This window comes from Pelobates fuscus, chromosome 2, assembly GCF_036172605.1.
Source record: "Pelobates fuscus isolate aPelFus1 chromosome 2, aPelFus1.pri, whole genome shotgun sequence".
Taxonomy (NCBI): Eukaryota; Metazoa; Chordata; class Amphibia; order Anura; family Pelobatidae; genus Pelobates; species Pelobates fuscus.
This window is the reverse complement of record NC_086318.1, coordinates 84,712,661-84,737,182: the sequence shown is the minus strand read 5'-3', so window position 1 is coordinate 84,737,182 and position 24,522 is coordinate 84,712,661. Positions and strand designations below refer to the sequence as shown.

General features: G+C 44.0%; 1 protein-coding gene across 3 annotated transcripts in view; it reads left to right on the top strand.

Annotated features, from left to right (window-relative positions):
* Positions 1 to 24,522, top strand: part of INPP5D (inositol polyphosphate-5-phosphatase D) — a 125,594-nt gene that overhangs the window by 78,146 nt on the left and 22,926 nt on the right. For all 3 annotated transcript variants that reach the window (XM_063442377.1, XM_063442376.1, XM_063442378.1), the window contains exons 11-14: positions 18,615 to 18,717; positions 18,830 to 19,026; positions 22,023 to 22,140; positions 23,538 to 23,634. In XM_063442377.1, coding sequence (XP_063298447.1) covers positions 18,615 to 18,717; positions 18,830 to 19,026; positions 22,023 to 22,140; positions 23,538 to 23,634 — 515 coding nt within the window. The remainder of the gene's footprint in view (positions 1 to 18,614; positions 18,718 to 18,829; positions 19,027 to 22,022; positions 22,141 to 23,537; positions 23,635 to 24,522) is intronic.

Sequence of the window (24,522 nt, the reverse complement as noted above, 5' to 3'; positions counted from 1 at the left end):
ACAAGCGACAGGTAGCAGAGACAACAAACAGAGTTGTATACTTACCTGATAATCTAAACCGTAACATTAAACAAGGGAGGGACAAGAATGGGTGGGAAATACTCGCCTCCTGTCATTAATAAAATTAAGATTATAGGTACACTAAAGCTAGCATAATCTACAATTTTATAACATGACAGGAGGCTTCGTATTTGCTGTTTCAACGCTCAGTTCACCAATCCAACGCTGTTTGTGTCGCTGGTAATTATTCCAGGAAATATCAGAGTAATCCTAATCGGACATTCCAAATACGATAAATGACAGCCGACGGGTCAAAGAAGATGTCAACCGACGAAGTATCTCAAATACGGAAAAAAGCACCCTCCGCCGGTAAATCCATTGTACGTGGTGTAGCAACCTGTTTCCTAGAAGTCGGTCCATGAGCTGGTAAGCTGACCTATTAGCTACCTTCCTGTAGTAGTATAACTTCGAAATCCGATCTAGGACTTAGGGTCGCGAGAAGAAAACTGACACCAAGTCACAACTCATGATCCGTAAGGCGGTTCCTCCGATCGTGCCAGGGCCATTCGGCGATGCGGCCTTGCAGGGAGATCTCCAATCTCCAGGAACGCACCGAAGACCACCACCAAAATCGCAATAGTAACCGAGGAGGAACTTTCGTACCTTCCTGTCCTACCCGTGGGGTGTCTCAACCAAGCATAAATTCATAATGCAGGCGAGAGTGTGGCCAAACCAGCCGTATACTAAGTGATTCCAACATTCCAAACGGACTGTGTAAACTTCGGACGTCGTAGAGAAAAGGCTCCAAAGGACGTCCATTCAGGGTTCCGAACTGAACTTGAGTGGAGGAACGGTGGTCGACTATTCTGGGGATAGGGAATCCCGGAAATCTTCAAAGGAATGGGAAGTGCAAACAGGAACGCAGATTCCCATCCAGAAATGCCCCCGTCCAAGAGTGAAAGATGTCTGTGTAGGAGTCGGGGTATACCAGGTACCACCATAAGGTCTCGTAGGTCTCCTCGACGATAGTTGAAAAGTAGGGAAGCGCGAATCCAACAAAAACGGCTCCCGTGAGGAATAACTAGAGTATAGACGGGGGTCCTCCATCTCCGAACCCTGATCACCAGGATTCTTATTCGAGAAGCCGGGGCGGTCCTGCCAACTTATCCCAAGATCTGATGACCGTGAAGGTCAAGACAAACCGGGTTATCCGGTCTTACCATGTGAACATTCGTACGATTTTTACCCTCAGAGCGGGTAATGGGCCCTCCTAATCCTGTTATCCGAGTTGGGCAGAGCCCGTTTGCTCCATGAAGGTCCCCGTATCTCCTGCCACTCAATTATGGGAGAAACTGCCTGAGCAGTTGTTCACAATGGACTGGATATCCAAAAACAGAAAGCAATCCTCTGTTTTTTTTATGGTGCAGAATATTCCCAAAACCTGCACTCACATAATACCTGAGTTCCATCCGATAGCCGTACCATCTCCAGGAATGTGTATAAATAAGAGGGAGTCACCCCTCGTTATACCTCTGTGAGAATATCCCTCCATTACAGTAGATAGACTAGAGGAATCCAGTCTAAATATGGATATCTCGCATGACCAGGCAGTCCTCTATATCGAAATCAGGAGCACGGACGTCAGATCTACTGGAATGTAGTCATCGACCTCTGGCACAGGTACAAGTCTGTGTGCTGAACAAATGGATGGCACCGTAGAGCGTCGAGTGTATGAGAGAGCCGCGCTCTCTACTAATGTGATCAAATAACGTGCCAACGTCCGGCTGATAGCCTGAGCGGGCCGCACCCGTAAATAACCAAACAGTAGAGTCTGCATCCGTGACCGTTCCTCTCTATGAAAATGTTTCCTCCAAACATGACCCCTGTATCCAGCTCAGTCTCTGGCTGAGGTTGAGGGAGGGCTGCGCCCTCCAATAACAAATCAGTGTCCGGTTCCGAATCTGAGAGGGTTCGCTCTCTGCTCCAGAAGATAAAATATTCTCGGATCGAAGAGATGGAGGGCCGCACCCTCCTGTGATCCAAGCTAGAGTCCCTAGAGACTCAGGGTGACCAACTATAGGGTACACCAAATACGAGTATCAGCATAAGGCTGAGGGAAATCTAAGGGAAAAACACTGGAAAAACTATCAACTGACCGTCCAGATCCCGTGCGCGCGCGCGGGGTCCAGGCGGACCGTTGGTAGTCTGGGGAAAGCTGGAGACGTTCTCCGCAATCCACGAGTACCCAGGAGGTCGGAGGAGGTCGAGTCCGGCCTCTCGACGACCCGAGCGAAAGGAAAAAGAAGTCACGAAAACAAAAAAGACAACAAAAACGTAGATACGAGAAAAAACGCAAATTCTATCTCAGCTAGAAGGCAAAAAGGCAGGCCAGAAGGCAAGACAAGTAAGCCCCACTGAACAGGGCCAGGAGCTAACCTCGCGCAGGGATAACTACCGATAGCTATCCGGCTACCGGGAGGCAGATACGAAGTTAGTTGATAAAGACAAGGAAAAAACACTGCGTTCTCCTGTAGGTGTCTGAGTACCGGTCCTTGCCTGTGCAAAGTTCTCCTTGGAGATGTGCCGTCGCCGGATTGGCGCAATCCGCGGATGTGTGTCCGGGGTCTTCATAGGAAAAAACTTGCCCTTCAGGTCTGAGGTTTAGGGCCTTCACCCTACCTGTCATATCCAGATGGCCGTATATTGGTGTCCTCTTGGATAGTATGGCAATGGTGCCTGTCCGGACACCTGCCTATTTCCATGTCACTGGTGGGCACTGGTTTCTCCTCAGTGGTATTCCCCCAGGCCTGCGGCCAAAAGGGATAGAGCAGGCCCAGCGGGCCAACTAATGGACACAGAGTAGTTGGCCAAGGAAATAGGCACCGACATAGTAGGCCATAGAAATAGGCACCGACATAGGAGGCCAATAATTGGGGCACCGGCATAGCAGGCCGTACTTATGGGCACAGAGGCCGTACTTATGGGCACAGACCTAGCAGGTCGTTCTTATGGGCACAGACATAGCAGGCCGTTCTTATGGGCACAGACATAGCAGGCCATTCTTATGGGCACAGACATAGTAGGCCGTTCTTATGGGCACAGACATAGTAGGCCGTTCTTATGGGCACAGACATAGTAGGCCGTTCTTATGGGTATAGACATAGCAGGCCATTCTCATGGGCACAGACATAGCAGGCCGTTCTTGTGGGCACAGACATAGCAGGCCATTCTTGTGGGGCACAGACATAGCAGGCCATTCTTGTGGGCACAGACATGGCAGGCCATTCTTATGGGCACAGACATAGCAGGCCAATCTTATGGGCACAGACAAAGCAGGCCAATCTTATGGGCACAGACAAAGCAGGCCAATCTTATGGGCACAGACATAGCAGGCCAATCAATGGGGCACAGACATAGCAGGCCAATCAATGGGCTGAGTGATACCAATATTATTAATAACATGCATTTATATACAGCGTCTTCCAATTCCGTAGCGCTTTACGGTGGGTATCGAATGAGTAACGAGGACCTCTGAGTTCGGGTAGAGGTCCCCAAAATTGTAGATCCTCAGGGCATCTTGTGACATAGGGCCCTTAGGCAATCAACCCTTTAGGCAGCGTAATGCTGTCTGAGTAACTTGAACCGGGACTGGCAGTCCCTAAATGCCCAGCAGGCAAACAGCGGTATCCCAGCTGTATTGGTATAAGCGGAAGTTGTCACAGTGATTACCATGTCCCTGAAAGTAAGATACATAGAGCGATACTCACCTTAAACTGTGAATTGGTATGCACAAGCTCACACAGAACTGTTTGATGACTCAATCGTAAATATAGATACCATCATCATCATCTCTGAAAATATTGAATAGAATCAGTGTAGACTGGTATTCCAGATCCAGGTCTGTTAACACTATATGTATGCCATGGGCAGTGAGTTCATACCAGAGTAGTCTCCTCAGAGACCCCATAGCTGGACCCGAAAGGCTATATACTGCGAGGCACACTAATCCAAGCTCACAATACCTGTAACTCACAGGAAACCGCGATATACACTGTCAGCAAAACTACAGTATCCTGAGATATACACAGCAGTCAAACTCACCGCAATATGTGATATACACTGTCCGTAAAAACACGCAGCAATCTGCGATATACACTGTCAGTAAAAAACACCCAGCAATCTGAGATATACACTGTCAGAAAACACCTAGTAATCTGACATACACTGACAGAAAAACATATAATAATCTCACATACCCAGTAAGAAAAACACACAGTAGTCACATATTGTCAGGATCGGGACAGGGATCCAACACGCAGAGTACAAAGAGTGGAAAGGTACGTATACCGGGCCTTAGAATGGCCGGACTAACGTACCGAGAGTAAAGAATAGTCAGAGACAAGCCGAGGTCGAGGGAACGAGAAGACAGATAAGCGAGAGACAAGCCGGGTCAAGGGATAACAGAGAGACAGGGTAGTACAACGAGCCGAGTCAAAACCAAAAGAGCAAACTAGAATACCAGAGCACTGAGTGACTAGACAAGCTAGAACCACGACAGGGCAATGAGCTGAAGTAAGGAGTAAGCTTAAATACCCTGGCTCTGGATGGAAATCACGCCTCTGACAAGTACCGATTGGATATCGGACACTTGAGTGACAGATAGCTCGTGATAGCGTCATGACGTCACGTATTGAGCGTCCTGCTAGAAAAGGACGTGGATTCCTCGCGGCCGGTGTTTAAGTGACTGGATGAACCGCGAGGAACGGAGGAAACAGCTCGCCTGGACGGATACACCAGTAAGTCTCTACCTCCCTTAGAGGTAGAGGCCTCAGGTACCCTGACAGTACCCCCCCTCTCAGATACGCCCACCGGGCGGAATGAACCGGGGCGAGATGGGAAGCGGAGGTGAAATGCTCTGCGAAGGCGAGAAGCATGGACGTCCTCCTGAGGTACCCAACTCCTCTCCTCAGGACCATATCCCCTCCAGTTGACCAGATATTGCAGTTTTCCCCTTGAAATTCTGGAGTCAATGATGGAGCTGACCTCGTACTCCTCCCGACCCTCCACCTGAACAGGACGAGGTGAGGAGACCTTAGAGGAGAATTTGTTGCAAATGAGGGGTTTCAACAAGGAGACATGAAAAGAGTTAGGAATGCGTAAGGCAGGTGGCAGAGCAAGGCGATACGCAACCGGATTGATACGAGTGAGAACCCTGTAAGGGCCTATGTAGCGAGGAGCAAATTTCATGGATGGAACTTTTAGGCGAATATTCTTAGTACTCAACCATACCCTATCCCCAGGAACAAAAACAGGAGCCGCTCTTCTATGTTTGTCAGCGTGTTTCTTGAACAGCGAGGAACTATGTAATAGAATTTGCCGAGTCTGATCCCATAATTTCTTCAGGTTGGCGACATGATCATCAACCGACGGTATCCCCTGAGAAGAGGAAACCGAAGGAAAAATTGAAGGATGAAAGCCATAGTTCATGAAGAAAGGGCTAGAGCGAGTTGAATCGCAAACAAGGTTATTGTGTGCGAACTCCGCCCAAGGAATCAGACCGACCCAATCGTCCTGGTGTTCGGAAACAAAGCAACGCAGATACTGTTCGATCTTTTGATTAGTACGTTCAGCAGCTCCGTTAGACTGAGGGTGATAGGCAGAGGAGAAGTTCAATTTGATGCCCATTTGAGAACAAAAGGATCTCCAGAAACGTGAGACAAATTGAGAACCTCTATCAGAAACAATCTCTGACGGAATCCCATGTAGGCGAAAAACTTCTCTCGCAAAAATCTCCGCCAATTCAGGAGAAGTCGGAAGTTTAGGTAATGGCACGAAATGGGCCATCTTAGTAAATCTATCCACCACCGTGAGAATAACAGTCTGTCTTTTGGAAGCAGGCAAATCAACGATAAAGTCTATGGACAAACAGGACCAAGGTTTCTCAGGAATGTCCAAGGGGTGTAACAGGCCACATGGGGATGCATGAGGTAGTTTAGTCTTGGCACAAGTCTCACAAGCTGCGACGAACTCCTCAATATCTTTTCGAAGTGAAGGCCACCAGAAATCCTTGGATATCAGAGAGTATGTCTTGCGAATACCAGGATGACCAGCTATTTTACTTTCATGAAAACATTGCAAGAGCTCCAGATGAAGTTCAGGAGGAACAAAGTTTCTTCCCTCAGGAGTGTTTCCGGGAGCTAGATGTTGTGACTTCAAGATCTGGTCAAGTAGCGGAGAATGAATTTTGAGACTGGTATTAGCAATAATATTGCATTTGGGTACAATGGAAGACAAAAGTGGTTCAACTGAAGCAGAGGGTTCATATTGGCGAGATAGCGCATCGGCTTTAGAATTCTTTGACCCAGGTCTGTAAGTCAGAACGTAATTGAAATGGGTAAGAAACAACGACCAACGAGCCTGCCTGGAGGACAGACGCTTGGCCTCTCCGATATAGGACACGTTTTTGTGGTCTGTCAGAATGGTAACAGGATGTAATGTACCTTCCAATAAATGTCTCCATTCTTTCAAAGCCTTGATAACTGCTAGTAATTCTCTGTCACCAATGTCATACCTGCTTTCAGTACCGGTCAATTTTTTAGAGAAAAATCCACATGGATGTAATGGTTTATCAACACCCAACCTTTGAGATAGAACAGCACCTAAACCAGTCTCTGATGCGTCTACCTCGAGCAAAAAAGGCAGAGAAGTGTCAGGGTGAACTAAAATTGGAGCGGAAGCGAAAAGCTCCTTGAGAGTCTTGAACGCAAGGAGAGCTTCAGTAGTCCAATTCTTAGTATCAGCCCCCTGTTTGGTCATGTTAGTGATAGGTGCAATAATGGAAGAATAGCCCTTAATAAAGCGCCTATAATAATTGGAAAAACCAATAAATCTCTGTATGGCTTTAAGACCTGTGGGTAAAGGCCACTCTAGAATGGATTGGAGTTTATCCGGATCCATCTTAAATCCCTCCCCAGAGATCACATAGCCGAGAAAGGTTACCTGAGTTTGATCAAAGCTACATTTCTCCAACTTGCAGTACAAGCCATGCTGGAGAAGCTTGTGCAAAACCCTCCTGACTTGCTTGTGATGAATCTCAATCTCACTAGAATGAATGAGTATATCATCCAGGTATACAATGACGCACTCTTGCTGAAATTCCCTAAGAACCTCGTTTATCAGATCTTGGAATACCGCTGGCGCATTGCATAACCCAAAAGGCATGACAGTATATTCATAGTGGCCATATCGAGTATTGAATGCCGTCATCCACTCATGTCCCTGCTGGATTCTCACCAAGTTATATGCCCCTCTGAGGTCTAACTTGGTGAAAATTGTAGAGCCCTTCAAACGATCGAAGAGTTCGGTGATCAAGGGAATCGGGTAGGCATTTTTAATGGTTATCTTATTCAAGCCTCGATAATCAATACAAGGTCTCAAAGAACCATCTTTCTTTTTAACAAAAAAAAATCCAGCCCCGGCAGGGGAGGAGGACCTCCTGATGAATCCCTTGTCTAAATTCTCGTGAATATATTCCTCTAGGACTGAGTTCTCCTTTATAGATAATGGGTATACATGACCTCTGGGAGGCATGGTACCAGGGAGTAGGTTAATTTTGCAATCAAAGGACCTGTGTGGGGGTAAGGTATCGGCTTTCTTTTTGTCAAATACTGCCTTTAAATCTAGATACTGAGGCGGAATTTGTGTCTCTGTAGGATTGTCAGAGGTATTCGATGTATTAGTTAATCCAAGAGGTAAGACCTTCCGCAAGCATTTTTCTTGACAATTCTCTCCCCACGAAACTATCTCCCCTGATTCCCAATTAATAATAGGGTTGTGTCTCCTCAGCCAGGAGTACCCCAGGACTATGGGAATAGACGGAGAAGAAATGAGCATTAAGGATATATCCTCTTTATGCAGGATGCCAACAGTCAAGTTAATCGGTATGGTCTCATGGAAAATAACAGGTTCAAGTAACGGTCTACCATCGATGGCCTCGACAGCCAAAGGTGTCTCTTTTAACTGGGATGGAATAGCATGCTTGGCAGCAAAACCCTGATCTATAAAGCTCTCAGCAGCTCCAGAATCGATTAGTGCCATAGTCTTAACTACTCCCTTCTCCCACTTTAAAGAAACGGGTAACACAAGCCTGAGCTCCTTGTAGTTGTGAATAGAGGACAAAGTAGAAACACCCAAGGCCTGTCCTCTAGAGGAACTTAGGTGCGAGCGTTTCCCGAACGATTGGGACAATTTAGGCGTAAATGACCCCTGACTCCACAATACATACATAAACCCTCCCTTCTCCTGTACTGTCTCTCCCTTTCAGTGAGATGAGTACTGCCTATCTGCATAGGTTCAGGAATACGTAAGTCTTCGAACTCAGAGATTTGAAAGGTAGGTGCTAGTTTAAAGGAGGGTCTACGGGTCCTATCTCGAGTGTTCTGCCTCTCTCTTAAGCGTTCATCAATACGAGATATAAAAGAAATTAAATCCTCCAAATTTTCAGGGAGTTCTCTAGTAGCGACCTCGTCAAGAATTACATCTGATAACCCATTCAGAAACACATCTATATAAGCCTGTTCGTTCCACTTAACTTCTGCCGCCAAGGATCTGAACTCTAGTGCATAATCCACAAGTGTTCGATTGTCCTGTTTAAGGCGCAACATTAATCTAGCTGCATTGACCTTTCTGCCAGGAGGGTCAAAAGTTCTTCTAAACGCAGCTACAAAGGCATTATAATTATAGACTAGTGGATTATCATTCTCCCATAAAGGATTGGCCCATCTCAAAGCTTTTTCAATGAGCAGAGTAATAATAAATCCAACCTTTGCTCTATCTGTAGGATAAGAGCGGGGTTGTAATTCGAAATGGATGCTAATCTGGTTTAGAAAGCCACGACACTTCTCCGGTGACCCGCCATAACGTACTGGTGGGGTAATACGGGAAGAAGCCCCTACAGTGGCTACCTCTAGACCTGAGACTGCAGGAGAGATAGAAGGAGTACGTGTCTCCTCAGGTGGATTACTAGCACGGGACAAAAGTGCCTGTAGTGCCAAAGCCATCTGATCCATCCTATGTTCCATGGCGTCAAACCTGGGATCCGAAGAACCAAGCTGACTGTTAGTACCTGCAGGATCCATTGGCCCTGTCGTAATGTCAGGATCGGGACAGGGATCCAACACGCAGAGTACAAAGAGTGGAAAGGTACGTATACCGGGCCTTAGAATGGCCGGACTAACGTACCGAGAGTAAAGAATAGTCAGAGACAAGCCGAGGTCGAGGGAACGAGAAGACAGATAAGCGAGAGACAAGCCGGGTCAAGGGATAACAGAGAGACAGGGTAGTACAACGAGCCGAGTCAAAACCAAAAGAGCAAACTAGAATACCAGAGCACTGAGTGACTAGACAAGCTAGAACCACGACAGGGCAATGAGCTGAAGTAAGGAGTAAGCTTAAATACCCTGGCTCTGGATGGAAATCACGCCTCTGACAAGTACCGATTGGATATCGGACACTTGAGTGACAGATAGCTCGTGATAGCGTCATGACGTCACGTATTGAGCGTCCTGCTAGAAAAGGACGTGGATTCCTCGCGGCCGGTGTTTAAGTGACTGGATGAACCGCGAGGAACGGAGGAAACAGCTCGCCTGGACGGATACACCAGTAAGTCTCTACCTCCCTTAGAGGTAGAGGCCTCAGGTACCCTGACACATATATACTGTCAGAAAACACTTAATAATCTCATATACCCAGTCAGAAAAACACACAGAAATCTCGTATACACAGTCAGAAAAACACCTAGCAACCTCATATACACAGTGAGAAAAACACATAATAATCTGATAAACATAATCAGAAAAACACACAGCTATCATATATACACTGTCAGAAAAACACATAGTAATCTGATATATATAGTCAGAAAAACACACAGCTATCTCATATACACTGTCAGACAAACACATAGTAATCTGATATACACTGTCAGACAAACACATAGTAATCTCACATACACTGATAGAAAAACGCATAGTAATCTCATATACACTGTGAGAAAAACGCATAGCAATCTCATATACACTGTGAGACAAATACACAGCCAGAAAATAAGAACTGTCATAGAAAATCAGAAGTCTGACCTATAAAAAGCCCTAAAGCTCACAGCAAGCTGTGAGATCTACACTAAATAACTATAGTGATATATGTGGAAAAATGGAAAACCTGCTGAGACCCGCCGGGGAATCTCAGCAGGGCAACAAACGCAGAGATCCGACTGTGGAAGGAGGAGGGGCCGAGAGCAGGCACCCCTTTCTCCAGCCGGTCGGATCCACGAGGCTGAGGGAAAACCCGGCCGCGGCGAGGCGGCCACGTGCGTGAGCAGACCCGGTCGCGGGGTGCTCGCGTCTGACCGCGAGGAACCCCGGGCGCCGGCAGTCTCACACCAGAGCTCGGGGAGTCAGAGGAGGCAGACAAACGGCTAGTCTCCTGACACCCCGAGCAGAGCGCCCGTATCCCCACAGGGGAGGGAAACTAGTAGAATGGCGCCAGGGAGTGGAGAGGAGGGGAAAACAAACAACAGGGATCCCCAGGGGCTCCCCCGATACCACAAACATCCCCAATGACACAGGGGAAACGAGCAAAAAAACATGCAGAAATCATGAAGCAGAAATAAAAGCAAAAACGGAAAACAATATAAAAACAATATGTATAATCAATAAAATATGGATTCAAAATAATTATATGACCAAAAAATGTACATAACATAGGTATAACTAAATGCTATAACATAAAAATATATATATGAAAATACAATATATATATATAAGCAAAACAACATGACTAAAATAACAAATATACACCCTAAATAAATCATAATAAACCCAAAGCCACCAACTAATATTAGCAGGAGGCAGAGGTACTCTGACCTGTACTGGTGCGGAGCAGCAAAGAAAGAGGAAATGATGCATGGGGAGGGGAGTTTTATAGTACCTAACTTTTTTCTGATTGGTTGTTTTCTGTGCTGCTGTGGAGTTCTAGTAAAGAGAGACTTAAGCAAATACGAAGCCTCCTGTCATGTTATAAAATTCTTGATACAATATACGTGAAAGCCACAAATCCCACAATAAACCCCTGAAAAAAGGGAAATGAAATAGCTCAGGTCCCAACAGAATGCATGCTCGGGATTCTTGTGGGAGCGCGGTATAAGTGGTCTCTAGACCGCGCTAAATGCTGTTACACTGAATCTACCGAGTCCCCTGACGCGCGCGTTTCGCCACACCTCATCAGACAGTCCATATCATTTCAGTGGAATATCCAAATTCTATAAATAACTGGTTTTGTCTATAGATGGTTTACACATGAAGAGTTCTGTCCATATAGTTACAGATCTGAAATGTGCTCTTAAGAAGAGTAAAGATCATCAAACCCACTCCATTGGTATAATCTGATTAATTCTTCTACCAGGTTCTACTGTGGAACAGCAGCTGCAGATCGCTGAAACGTGCCTTGTGAGCTTGTATCAGTGGGCATGAAAGCAGGAAAACCTTGTGTGTGTGAAAACCAGTTGTAACTTTTATTGAAAAAATGTTTTGTCTAAAACTTTGAGAAAGTCTTGTTTGAGAGCAAACTAGTCTGGTGTCAGGATCGGGACAGGGATCCAACACGCAGAGTACAAACAGGTGGTAGGTACGTATACCGGACCTTAGAATGGTCGGACTTAACGTAAGGAGTAAGTAGAGAATAGTCAGAGACAAGCCGAGGTCAAGGGAACGAGAGGACAGGTAAGCGAGGGACAAGCCGAGTCAAAGGGTAAAAGAGATAAACAGGGTAGTACAAACAAGCCGGGTCAGAACCAAAGAGACAACTAGAATACAAGAGCGCTGAGTGACTAGACAGGCTAGAACCACGACAGGGCAATGAGCAGATGCCGAAAGCCTTACTTTATACCTTGATTCTAGAGGGTAATCACGCCCCCGACGAGTCCTGATTAGTGCTCAGGACTTGACTGACAGGTCGACCCGGGTTGGCGTCATGACGTCGACTACTGAGCGTCGCGTCATATAAGGAAGTGGATCCCTCGCGGTCGGCTTGTAAATGGCCGAGAGGACCGCGAGGAACGGAGGAAACAACCCCTCTGGGAGGATAAACGTCTAAGTCTCTCACCTCCTCTGAGGCAGAGACTACAGGTACCCTGACAGTACCCCCCCTCTCAGAAACGCCCACCGGGCGGAAGGAACCGGGACGAGATGGAAAACGGGAGTGAAAAGCCCTGCGGAGGCGAGGAGCATGTACATCCTCCTGAGGTACCCAAGTCCTCTCCTCAGGGCCATATCCCTTCCAGTCAATAAGATATTGTAACCTCCCCCGGGAGATTCGAGAATCGATGATGGAGTTGATTTCATACTCCTCCTGACCCTCAACCTGAACAGAGCGAGGAGAGGATATAGTGGAGGAAAATCTGTTACAGACTAACGGTTTCAGTAAGGAAACATGAAAGGAGTTAGGAATGCGTAAGGCAGCTGGAAGAGCTAGACGATACGCAACTGGGTTAATTCGAGCCAGAACCCTGTAAGGGCCAATGTAACGAGGAGCGAATTTCATAGAAGGGACCTTTAAACGAATGTTTCTTGTACTCAACCATACCCTATCACCTGGAACAAAAACCGGAGCCGCCCTTCTGTGCTTATCAGCGTGTTTCTTGAACAACATGGAATTATGTAGGAGAATTTGTCGAGTCTGATCCCACAACTTCCTCAAATTGGCAACATGAACATCAACCGACGGTACCCCTTGGGAAGGAGAAACCGAGGGAAGAATGGAAGGATGAAAGCCATAATTCATGAAGAAGGGGCTGGAACGAGTAGAATCACAAACGAGATTATTGTGTGCAAACTCCGCCCAAGGAATCAAACCGACCCAATCGTCCTGGTGTTCAGAAACAAAACAACGCAAATATTGTTCAATCTTTTGATTGGTACGTTCAGCAGCTCCGTTAGACTGAGGGTGATAGGCAGAAGAAAAATTCAATTTGATGCCAAGTTGAGAACAGAAGGATCTCCAAAAACGTGAAACAAATTGGGAGCCTCTATCGGAAACAATTTCGGAAGGTATCCCATGTAAGCGAAAAATCTCTCTCGCGAATATCTCCGCCAATTCAGGAGAAGTCGGGAGTTTAGTTAAGGGCACGAAATGAGCCATCTTAGTAAACCTATCAACCACCGTGAGGATCACAGTCTGTTTTTTAGAAACAGGCAAATCTACAATGAAGTCCATAGCCAAACAGGACCATGGTCTCTCTGGAATGTTCAAGGGATGTAACAAACCACATGGAAGCGTATGAGTTTGCTTAGTCTTCATACAGACCTCACATGCTCCGATGAAATCCCTAATATCCTTTCGTAAAGAAGGCCACCAGAAATCTTTAGAGATCAAGGAACATGTCTTGCGAATACCCGGATGCCCAGCCGCCTTACTGTTGTGAAAACACTGTAAGAGTTCCAGTTGGAGTTCAGGAGGAACGAAATGCCTTGCCCCAGGGGTCTGTCTAGGAGCCAGATGTTGCAACTTCATGATCTGACCAAGCAACGGAGAGTGAATCTTAAGACTCGTGTTGGCGATAATATTGCCCCTGGGTACTATAGAAGACAAAACCGGCTCAGATATGGCAGAAGGTTCATATTGGCGAGACAAAGCATCGGCTTTAGAATTCTTAGAACCAGGTCTATAAGTGAGCACGTAATTGAAATGTGTGAGGAATAAAGACCAACGAGCTTGCCTGGAGGTCAAGCGCTTGGCCTCCCCAATATAGGACAAGTTCTTGTGGTCTGTCAAAATAGTAACAGGATGTAAGGTGCCCTCCAATAAATGTCTCCACTCCTTTAAAGCCATGATAACTGCTTGTAGTTCCCTGTCACCAATGTCATATCTGCTCTCAGGACCTGATAGTTTCTTGGAAAAAAAACCACATGGATGTAAGGGCTTATCCACACCTAACCTTTGGGACAGGATGGCACCTATACCTGTCTCTGAGGCGTCTACCTCGAGTAGGAAAGGCAGAGTCGTATCAGGGTGAACCAAAATTGGTGCAGAAGCAAACAGTTCCTTGAGTGTTTTGAAAGCAAAAAGGGCTTCAGTAGACCAGTTCTTAGTGTCAGCCCCCTGTCTGGTCATATTGGTAATAGGAGCTATAATTGAAGAGTAACCTTTAATGAAGCGCCTATAATAGTTGGAGAATCCAATAAACCTCTGAATGGCCTTGAGACCCCTGGGTAAAGGCCAATCCAAAATGGACTGGAGTTTATCCGGGTCCATCTTAAACCCTTCCCCAGAAATCACATAACCAAGAAAATTTATCTGGGATTGGTCAAAGCTGCATTTCTCCAATTTGCAATACAGGCCATGTTGAAGAAGCTTGCGCAATACCCTTCTGACTTGTCTGTGGTGAGTCTCAATCTCTCTAGAGTGTATAAGTATATCATCCAGATATACAATAACTCAGTCATGTTGAAATTCCCTAAGAACTTCATTGATTAGGTCCTGAAATACTGCCGGTGCATTACAGAGACCAAAAGGCATTACTGTGTATTCATAGTGCCCATAACGGGTATTGAACGCCGTCATCCACTCGTGTCCCTGCTGAATTCTCACCAAGTTATACGCCCCTCTGAGATCTAACTTGGTGAAAATCTTGGAGCCTTTTAGACGATCAAAGAGCTCGGTAATCAAAGGAATAGGGTAGGCATTTCTAATGGTTATTTTGTTCAAACCTCGATAATCAATGCACGGTCTTAGTGTACCATCCTTCTTCTTAACAAAAAAAAACCCAGCCCCGGCGGGGGAGGAGGATCTCCTAATGAATCCTTTTTCAAGGTTCTCACGAATGTACTCCTCTAAGACTAAGTTCTCTTTAGTGGACAAAGGATATACATTACCCCTGGGAGGCATAGTACCAGGTAGTAGATTAATCTTACAATCAAAAGACCTGTGAGGAGGTAAAGTATCAGCATTCTTTTTGTCAAATACTGCCTTTAAATCCAGGTACAGAGGCGGTATTTGTACCTCTGTAGAGTAGGTAGAATTAATCGGTGTGTTAACTGCGCAAAGTGGTGACACTGTCCGTAAGCACCTGTCCTGACAACCCTGACACCATGAGACTATCTCCCCTAATTCCCAATCAATAATAGGGTTATTTTTTTTAACCAAGGATACCCCAGGACTATGGGAACAGATGGAGACGAAATAAGCAATAAAGATATGTCTTCCTCGTGTAAGATACCAACAGTTAATTTAACGGGTATGGTCTAACGAAAAATCACAGGCTCAACTAAAGGTCTACCATCTATGGCCTCAACGGCCAAGGGTGTCTCCCTTAACTGGGATGGGATAGTGTGTTTAGTAACAAAAACTTGGTCGATAAAGTTCTCAGCCATGTTGAAGAAGCTTGCGCAATACCCTTCTGACTTGTCTGTGGTGAGTCTCAATCTCTCTAGAGTGTATAAGTATATCATCCAGATATACAATAACTCAGTCATGTTGAAATTCCCTAAGAACTTAATTGATTAGGTCCTGAAATACTGCCGGTGCATTACAGAGACCAAAAGGCATTACTGTGTATTCATAGTGCCCATAACGGGTATTGAACGCCGTCATCCACTCGTGTCCCTGCTGAATTCTCACCAAGTTATACGCCCCTCTGAGATCTAACTTGGTGAAAATCTTGGAGCCTTTTAGACGATCAAAGAGCTCGGTAATCAAAGGAATAGGGTAGGCATTTCTAATGGTTATTTTGTTCAAACCTCGATAATCAATGCACGGTCTTAGTGTACCATCCTTCTTCTTAACAAAAAAAAACCCAGCCCCGGCGGGGGAGGAGGATCTCCTAATGAATCCTTTTTCAAGGTTCTCACGAATGTACTCCTCTAAGACTAAGTTCTCTTTAGTGGACAAAGGATATACATTACCCCTGGGAGGCATAGTACCAGGTAGTAGATTAATCTTACAATCAAAAGACCTGTGAGGAGGTAAAGTATCAGCATTCTTTTTGTCAAATACTGCCTTTAAATCCAGGTACAGAGGCGGTATTTGTACCTCTGTAGAGTAGGTAGAATTAATCGGTGTGTTAACTGCGCAAAGTGGTGACACTGTCCGTAAGCACCTGTCCTGACAACCCTGACACCATGAGACTATCTCCCCTAATTCCCAATCAATAATAGGGTTATGTTTTTTTAACCAAGGATACCCCAGGACTATGGGAACAGATGGAGACGAAATAAGCAATAAAGATATGTCTTCCTCGTGTAAGATACCAACAGTTAATTTAACGGGTATGGTCTCACGAAAAATCACAGGCTCAACTAAAGGTCTACCATCTATGGCCTCAACGGCCAAGGGTGTCTCCCTTAACTGGGATGGGATAGTGTGTTTAGTAACAAAAACTTGGTCGATAAAGTTCTCAGCAGCTCCGGAATCTATCAATGCCATAGTTTCTAATACTCCCTTCTCCCAAGTTAAAGAAATGGGTAGCAGAAGCCTGTGATCTTTATAATTATGATTAGAGGACAAAATAGAAACACCCAAGGCCTGTCCTCTAGAGAAACTTAGGTGCGAGCGTTTCCCGAGCGACTAGGACAATTTAGGCGTAAATGACCTCTGACTCCACAGTACATACACAACCCCTCCCTTCTCCTGTACTGTGTCTCCTCTTCTGAGAGACGAGTATTGCCTATCTGCATAGGTTCTGGAAGAAGTGAGGTTGTGGATTCAGAACTTTGAAATGAAGGGGCTAGTTTAAAGGAAGGTCTACGGTTTCTCTCTCGAGTGTTCTGCCTCTCTCTTAAACGTTCATCAATGCGAGAAATAAAAGAAATTAAATCCTCCAAATTTTCAGGAAGCTGTCTAGTAGCAACCTCGTCAAGGATTATGTCTGATAACCCGTTTAAAAATACATCTATATAAGCCTGTTCATTCCACTTAACTTCTGCCGCCAAGGACCTGAACTCTAGTGCATAATCCACAAGTGTTCGGTCTTCTTGTCTAAGGCGCAACAGTAATCTAGCTGCATTGACCTTTCTACCTGGAGGGTCAAAAGTTCTTCTGAAAGCAGCTACAAAGGCATTATAATTGTATACTAACGGATTATCATTCTCCCACAATGGATTAGCCCATCTCAAAGCTTTCTCGACAAGTAATGTGATAATAAATCCAACCTTCGCCCTATCTGTACGATAGGAGCGGGGTTGTAATTCGAAATGGATACCTATTTGGTTTAAGAAACCACGACACTTCTCTGGAGAACCAGCATAACGTACAGGTGGAGTGATACGGGAAGAAGCACCTACAGTGGCTACCTCTAGACCTGAACTCACAGGAGAGATAGAAGTATTACGCATCTCCTCTGGTTGATTACTAGAGCGAGATAGTAAGGCCTGTAGTGCTAGAGCCATCTGGTCCATTCTGTGATCCATGGCGTCGAACCTAGAGTCAGAAGGACCAACCTGAGTGTTTGTACCTGCAGGATCCATTGGCCCTGTCGTAATGTCAGGATCGGGACAGGGATCCAACACGCAGAGTACAAACAGGTGGTAGGTACGTATACCGGACCTTAGAATGGCCGGACTTAACGTAAGGAGTAAGTAGAGAATAGTCAGAGACAAGCCGAGGTCAAGGGAACGAGAGGACAGGTAAGCGAGGGACAAGCCGAGTCAAAGGGTAACAGAGATAAACAGGGTAGTACAAACAAGCCGGGTCAGAACCAAAGAGACAACTAGAATACAAGAGCGCTGAGTGACTAGACAGGCTAGAACCACGACAGGGCAATGAGCAGATGCCGAAAGCCTTACTTTATACCTTGATTCTAGAGGGTAATCACGCCCCCGACGAGTCCTGATTAGTGCTCAGGACTTGACTGACAGGTCGACCCGGGTTGGCGTCATGACGTCGACTACTGAGCGTCGCGTCATATAAGGAAGTGGATCCCTCGGCTTGTAAATGGCCGAGAGGACAGCGAGGAACGGAGGAAACAACCCCTCTGGGAGGATAAACGTCTAAGTCTCTCACCTCCTCTGAGGCAGAGACTACAGGTACCCTGACATCTGGTTCCTAGGAAATCATCATAGACGTGATATCCATATCATACTGAGCATGCCGGGGGGAATTTGGAGTGCACGTCAACCTCGAAGACCGAATGTAATGGACAGCAGCCCCGGTACTGAACGCTGAACTTTCCTTCTTATATTGTAAGCAGTTCTCTTCTTTTCCAAAAAAAATTACAACTGGTTTTCACACATATGAGCTTTTCCTGCCTTTATGCCCACTGCAATTCTTACAAACCTGAAACTCTTTAAACATAAATACAATAAATACACAAAAGTAATTTTTTCGGCAGTTTACCAGTGAACGTAAATGACTATCATACCACTTACTTTTCAATTTAAACCAATGGGAAGGGGTGAGAACCCCACAAGCTAAATATTGTTGCAATAATAAGTCATTATTCCTTGATATGTCCAACAGGACATATTATAATACATTGCAATGCAAATAAATGCTTCACTATCTGTTTCTTTGTATGTAATCTGTAAATCAACATTTATTTTTTTGCATGAATTGCTTCCTAATAGAAACGAGAAGGTTTCTGCCAACTTCTCCAGCAAATGAAAAACAAACACTCGGGTCAACCAGAACCTGATATGTTAACTATCTTCACTGGGACATGGAACATGGGTATGTATCATTATTCTCCTTTTTAGAATTTACATATTTCCGAATTCATTGTTGCCTTTGTTTAGTGTTTGTGATAGTTCCTATTTATTTTATTTTTGTTTTATATCGGCAGGAGACGCTGCCCCACCAAAAGAGATCTCATCTTGGTTTCTCTGCAAAGGCCAAGGCAAGACCCGCGACGAGACAACAGATTACATAGAACATGACATCTATGTGATTGGTACACAGGAGGATCCACTAAACGAGAAAGAATGGGTGGATATCTTGCAGCGTTCTCTCAATGAGATTACTTCATCTGAATATAAACTGGTAATGTGCAGATATGATTTGCAAGTCCTACTGGTATCGGAGGGGAGTCAAGTTTATACTCCACCAAATCATATTTTAGTATGGATTCTGATTAACCCTTTAACTACTGAGTAGTTTTTACTTAAAAAAAAATTATACCATTTTCATTTGAAGCAAGATATGTATAGGTAGCATATAAACCAGAACTGCACAACTTGGCAGTAGGAAGAGGCTAAAATTAAAATAGGTAAACTTCTTCGGGCCGTAGATAGGTTTTTAGCGCTTCACTTTCTAAGTAAAGGTATAAAATCACATATTAAAATACAGATACACACACACACAAACACTGACCGACATACAGATACGTAGACAACCGCACTGACAGACAGACATGCAGATACACATGGACAGACATACAGATACACACCACACATGAACAGACATACAGATACAGACGCACACACTAAAAGACATACAGATACACACACAGACACACACTTGCAGACATACACACATAGACACACACTGGCAGACATACAAATTCATACATACTGACAAACAGACAGACATACAGATTCATACATACGGACAGACAGACAGACATACAGATACATACACACTTACATACAGACATATAGATACACACCACACATGAACAGACATACAGATACACAGACACACACACTGACAGAAACAGATACACAGATACACACACTGACCGACATACAGATACACATACACAGACACACACTTGCAGACACACACACATAGACACACTTGCAGACATACAGATTCATACATACTGACAAACAGACATACACACACACTGACAGACACACACACACACATTGACAGACACACACTGACAGACTGACAGACAGACAAACAGGTACACACTAACAGACATACAGATTTATACATTCTGACAAACAGACAGACATACACACACACTGACAGACACAGTTATACTTTTTTACATATACTTTTTTATAGCCACCCTCCCGTTTCCTACCTTTTGGCTAAAGAGTGGCTTCCCTGATGTCCAGTCTGTAGCCTAAGGATGTTAGGAGTTAAGGGCTGGTTGTTGCAGCATGAACCCCCCTCCTGTCCTGCCTTTCTCCAAATTGGCCCCCTCTTCATAGCCACCTCTTGCGCAGCTTCAGCCTCTGAAAGGTAATGACTCAAGGGACACATTTCCGCCCGGGATGCCGATAAGCAAGGGGCCTGGTCGGGCTGTTAAAGTCCCACAGCGCTCGAGCAGGGCCCTGCTGACAAAGGTCTAATAGGTGGCCTTAAGTGCAAGGCCATTTGTTGTGTAGGCCTGATATAAACATATCATAACACAACAGTTTTGTGCATTCATTACTTTGCAGACTAACATAAAAATATGTAAATTTGCACAATTTTTACTTATTCTATATAAAAAATATTTGGAAAATGAAAAGCTTTAGATAGTAAACAGTTTCCTTTATCTTACAATATTTCATACAGGATCTAAAATGATAGTATAAAACCAAAATTGCCAGACAGAAATATATATTTATGTCAGAAATATATGATATATATATATATATATATATATATATATATATATATATATATATATATAAAAGATTCAAAAAAGGTATTTGTAAGAACACTTAAGGCATTACTAGCAATACTGCTCACTGAAAATGGCAACAGAATATAAAAAGAATGTTTGCATTTGGGTATAATGCCCACATATGGTAAATACAGTTAAACCATATTTTTCGAAAAGAAAGGTATTTAAAACTGCTATAGCAGTCTTTATCAATTTCTGGACTGCTAATGTAATACACATAGTGAAATAGTAGCACCCATTCACTCCTCCCCCTCCCTGACTGTAGTAATGCCATCACCCATTGACACTTTCTGCACTGTTTGAAAGCAGGGGGTGAGCTTACATTTTCAGCAACTTTACATTCATTATATCAGTGACTAGTGGCTTCTGGCAGAGAATTTTTTTCTACCACAGGCTGATAATGATAACTGGAGTATAACTGAGGGTGAGTGAGGATTCAGCTTAGATTCGTACTGCAAAACATATGACAATAAAAACATTTATAGTGGATTCTGGTATTGAAGGGGTTAAAAGCTTTGAGAAAGAGAGGGCTGCGCAAATAAAATGTCTAAAGTAAAGACTGGAAGGACTGAAAGGGGAGGAACGGGAGGCAAAATGTGGTAGATATAGGAAAATGTAGAGGTTATATCATGGAAACAGATCAGGGACTTAGCAGCACCAGCACAACTTTCTGCTACTTACAGCTGCCTAATATGTTAATATATATATATTTCTGTTTACAAAGGACTGGTGACAGTATAGTCACCAGAACAACTACAGCTTTTCAGAGAAAAGGCAGTGTTTTCATTACTGCCTAGGGACACCTTCAGTGACAGTCACTCAGAGGGCCACTAGAGGATGGAGATGCTAAACATTACCTGTAGAGTTGCATTGATTTAATGCATCTCTATGAGGTGATGCTGATTGGCCAGGGCTCCACCCCTGCCTTGCCTCCTTGGCTTAGATAATCAAAATTGGTGATTGGCTGAGATGATCAATTCTGATGATATCAGCCAAAGAGGCGGATCAGGCACGGGGCCAGCACTGGCAGACCCGCGCAGTGCTAGAATAAAAGTGAGTTTTAACAAATTTTAAGGGGGGACCAGGGACCTATACTGCATTTTTAAGACTATAGGGTCAGGAATACAAGTTTGTATTCCTGACCCTACAGTGTTCCTTCAAAACAGAATGTGAGCACTGGGGTAACACATCAATATAGACTATTATTTTTAACTATAACTAAGCTATGTTATTTTTCCCTCGATAATGTAATTCATGAGGATATAGATTTACAAGTGTCTTAATACATTATTTAAAAAGAAATGCTTAAATCAAAACAGAATTCCAGCAATAGATCTGAAGAGATACTATTTTAAAACATTATTTATTTGTGAGATTGTTTAACTACAGGTTTGAAAACTTTTTTTTGCTATAGATTACAATACATACATTGTGGAATATTCGAATTGTTATTCTGGCAAAGCAGGAACATGCTCATCGAATAAGTCATGTATGCACTAACAGCGTGAAGACAGGGATTGCCAACACACTTGGTGAGAAAGAGATTCAAAGTCTCTGATGTAATATAATAGGGACGGATCAGATTGCCTGAGATGCAATATATATCAGCATTTCAGGATGCACTGTGACTGTCTAGTGATACACACGGTAAATGTGTTAATTACTGTCTCATTAGAAAAGTATTTTTGGCAGGCTTATAGTGCCCAGTGACTGAGTTCTATTGATTACAAGATAAATATTTAACACCTAACAATTAGTACATTTGATACTTCCCTTTTCTATAATTGGAAATTGCTCCAAGAGATTCATTGTGTATTGAAACATCAAGAAAATAAATGGATATTTATTGTAGTGCAGGACATGTTAATGCTGAAGTCATGGAAGGGGTTAAGGAATTAATGTGGCATTTATAAAAATGCAAACGATTGTAACATTCATCATAGTAAATATGAGTCCAGTACCATAGTACCAAACGAGTCCAGTGGGTAGATAAACATTTCAAAAATAAAAATTCTATGATTTTTTTACAAGTGTATATAACACCATGAAAACATTGTTACCCTAGCAGCCAGGATGGCAATGTGTAAAGCAAGCCTAAGTGGGCAATTAAAGATGGAACATAACTAGTCCCCGTTAATTGTAATGACTTTCTGTCACCATCTAAATACAGCTTGGGGCTCACAGATTGACATGCAATGATTAAATGAACCCACCGGAAACCAAAGTCACTTAGAAAGTACTTTTTTCAGCCTGACAATAAATGTCATTTGATTCAATAAACTAGACAGTGATTTCTCAGTCAGTAAGGATATGAGTTTGTGTTTAAAGAGATGGGTTATGCTAGGCTAGGGCATTTGCTGTCATATGTCATTCGCTGTCAAGGTACAAAATGTAGAGTTTGTAAATTCTTTTAATGGGTTACTATAACTCTATTGAGAGGAGAATTCCTTTCTGGGGTCTGGTCGTTATCTGGCGGCAGCGTGGAACTCTGCGCCGAATCAGAAAATGGCCATGGCCCGGCTAAACTTCACTCAATGATTCCTCGGGCTGGGTATATCCGATCCGGGTGCTTTTTGTACATGTTGCTCAGGGGAATTAGCCCTGTCCATGGATGTATAATGTGTTGATATACCATTGACAAAAAAGTAATATTGTGGGGTTAATGCTCTAAGATGCCTGGGAGTGAACCTAGTGTCACTGTTTATGACCTCCTGTTGGGATTATCCCTATAAATATGTGCCTGTTGTCAAAATAAAGAGTTGTTTTTTTTACCCTTCACCAAATGTAGTCTGGTGTTTGGGGAAACAGCTTTAGCCACTTCAGTGCTTAAATTTCCAATAAGAGGGAACTTTGACTGAGGTACTCAGCCGGAGTACTGGAGCTCCATCACAGACCATGGCTTATTTAAAATTATTGTGCTTCCCTCTAGGTAATAAAGGAGCAGTTGGCGCATCTTTTATGTTCAATGGTACATCATTTGGCTTCATAAACAGTCACCTTACATCTGGGAGTGAAAAGAAGCTAAGGTACTGTAGCAGAACAAAGCACACTCGTAGAGGAGTAAATGTGAAGAGTAGGGGAGCAAAGAGTTCTAGAAGAGATAGAAGTGTATCTGTGTCCTTCAAACATTCCATGGGTTCACAGATGTCAGATAGGCCTCAACATCCCACACGATTGTTGCATCAGTCTGTTTTTATAAACCCTAGGGTGACTCTTACCACTAACACACACACACACACGCACACAAAAATCTTCTCCTCAGATGTTTGTTCTTCCTCTTCTTCTGCCCGACTTATAAGCCCTCCAGCAACTTATTTTTTTCTTGTTATTCCCTTTCCTCTATTTATCCCTTAATTCCCCCCAATTACTCCCTATGTACTTATTCCTGTTGGTTATATATATTCATTCCCATGATCTCATTGGCTCACTGCTGTGGCTGCTCGTGTCCTCTGCAGCACTTGGCCAGAAGTAAATATATGAACCGCTCCCACTTGTTGGATCACACAGACAAAGGAAGCCCGGACAGTTCCTCACATAAGCCCGGACAGTTCCTCCAAGTCTGCCGATACGATGCATAGCCAGCCCTCATGATGCATTGTATGGGTTTGTCTGCTTGCAGCCATCCACGCATTATTGAAAGTGCAGCCAAAACAAATAAAAGGGGCATTCTAAGCTGCAAAACAACTTTAGCAAAATTAAGAGGCTTTGGTGTCTAGATTATGCCTCTGCAGTCTCAGTGCTCAATTTTCGTACATTTAGTAGATAAATCTCACCTTGGACACGAAACTCCATCTGCGACTTACACGACTTTATTACACACTTTTTTTTAAAACCTACCTTATTGCAAATCATGTTTACTTTTGTCCTTCTTATCTGTATATATGCTGAAACCTTGTTATCATGGAAGCTGTGTG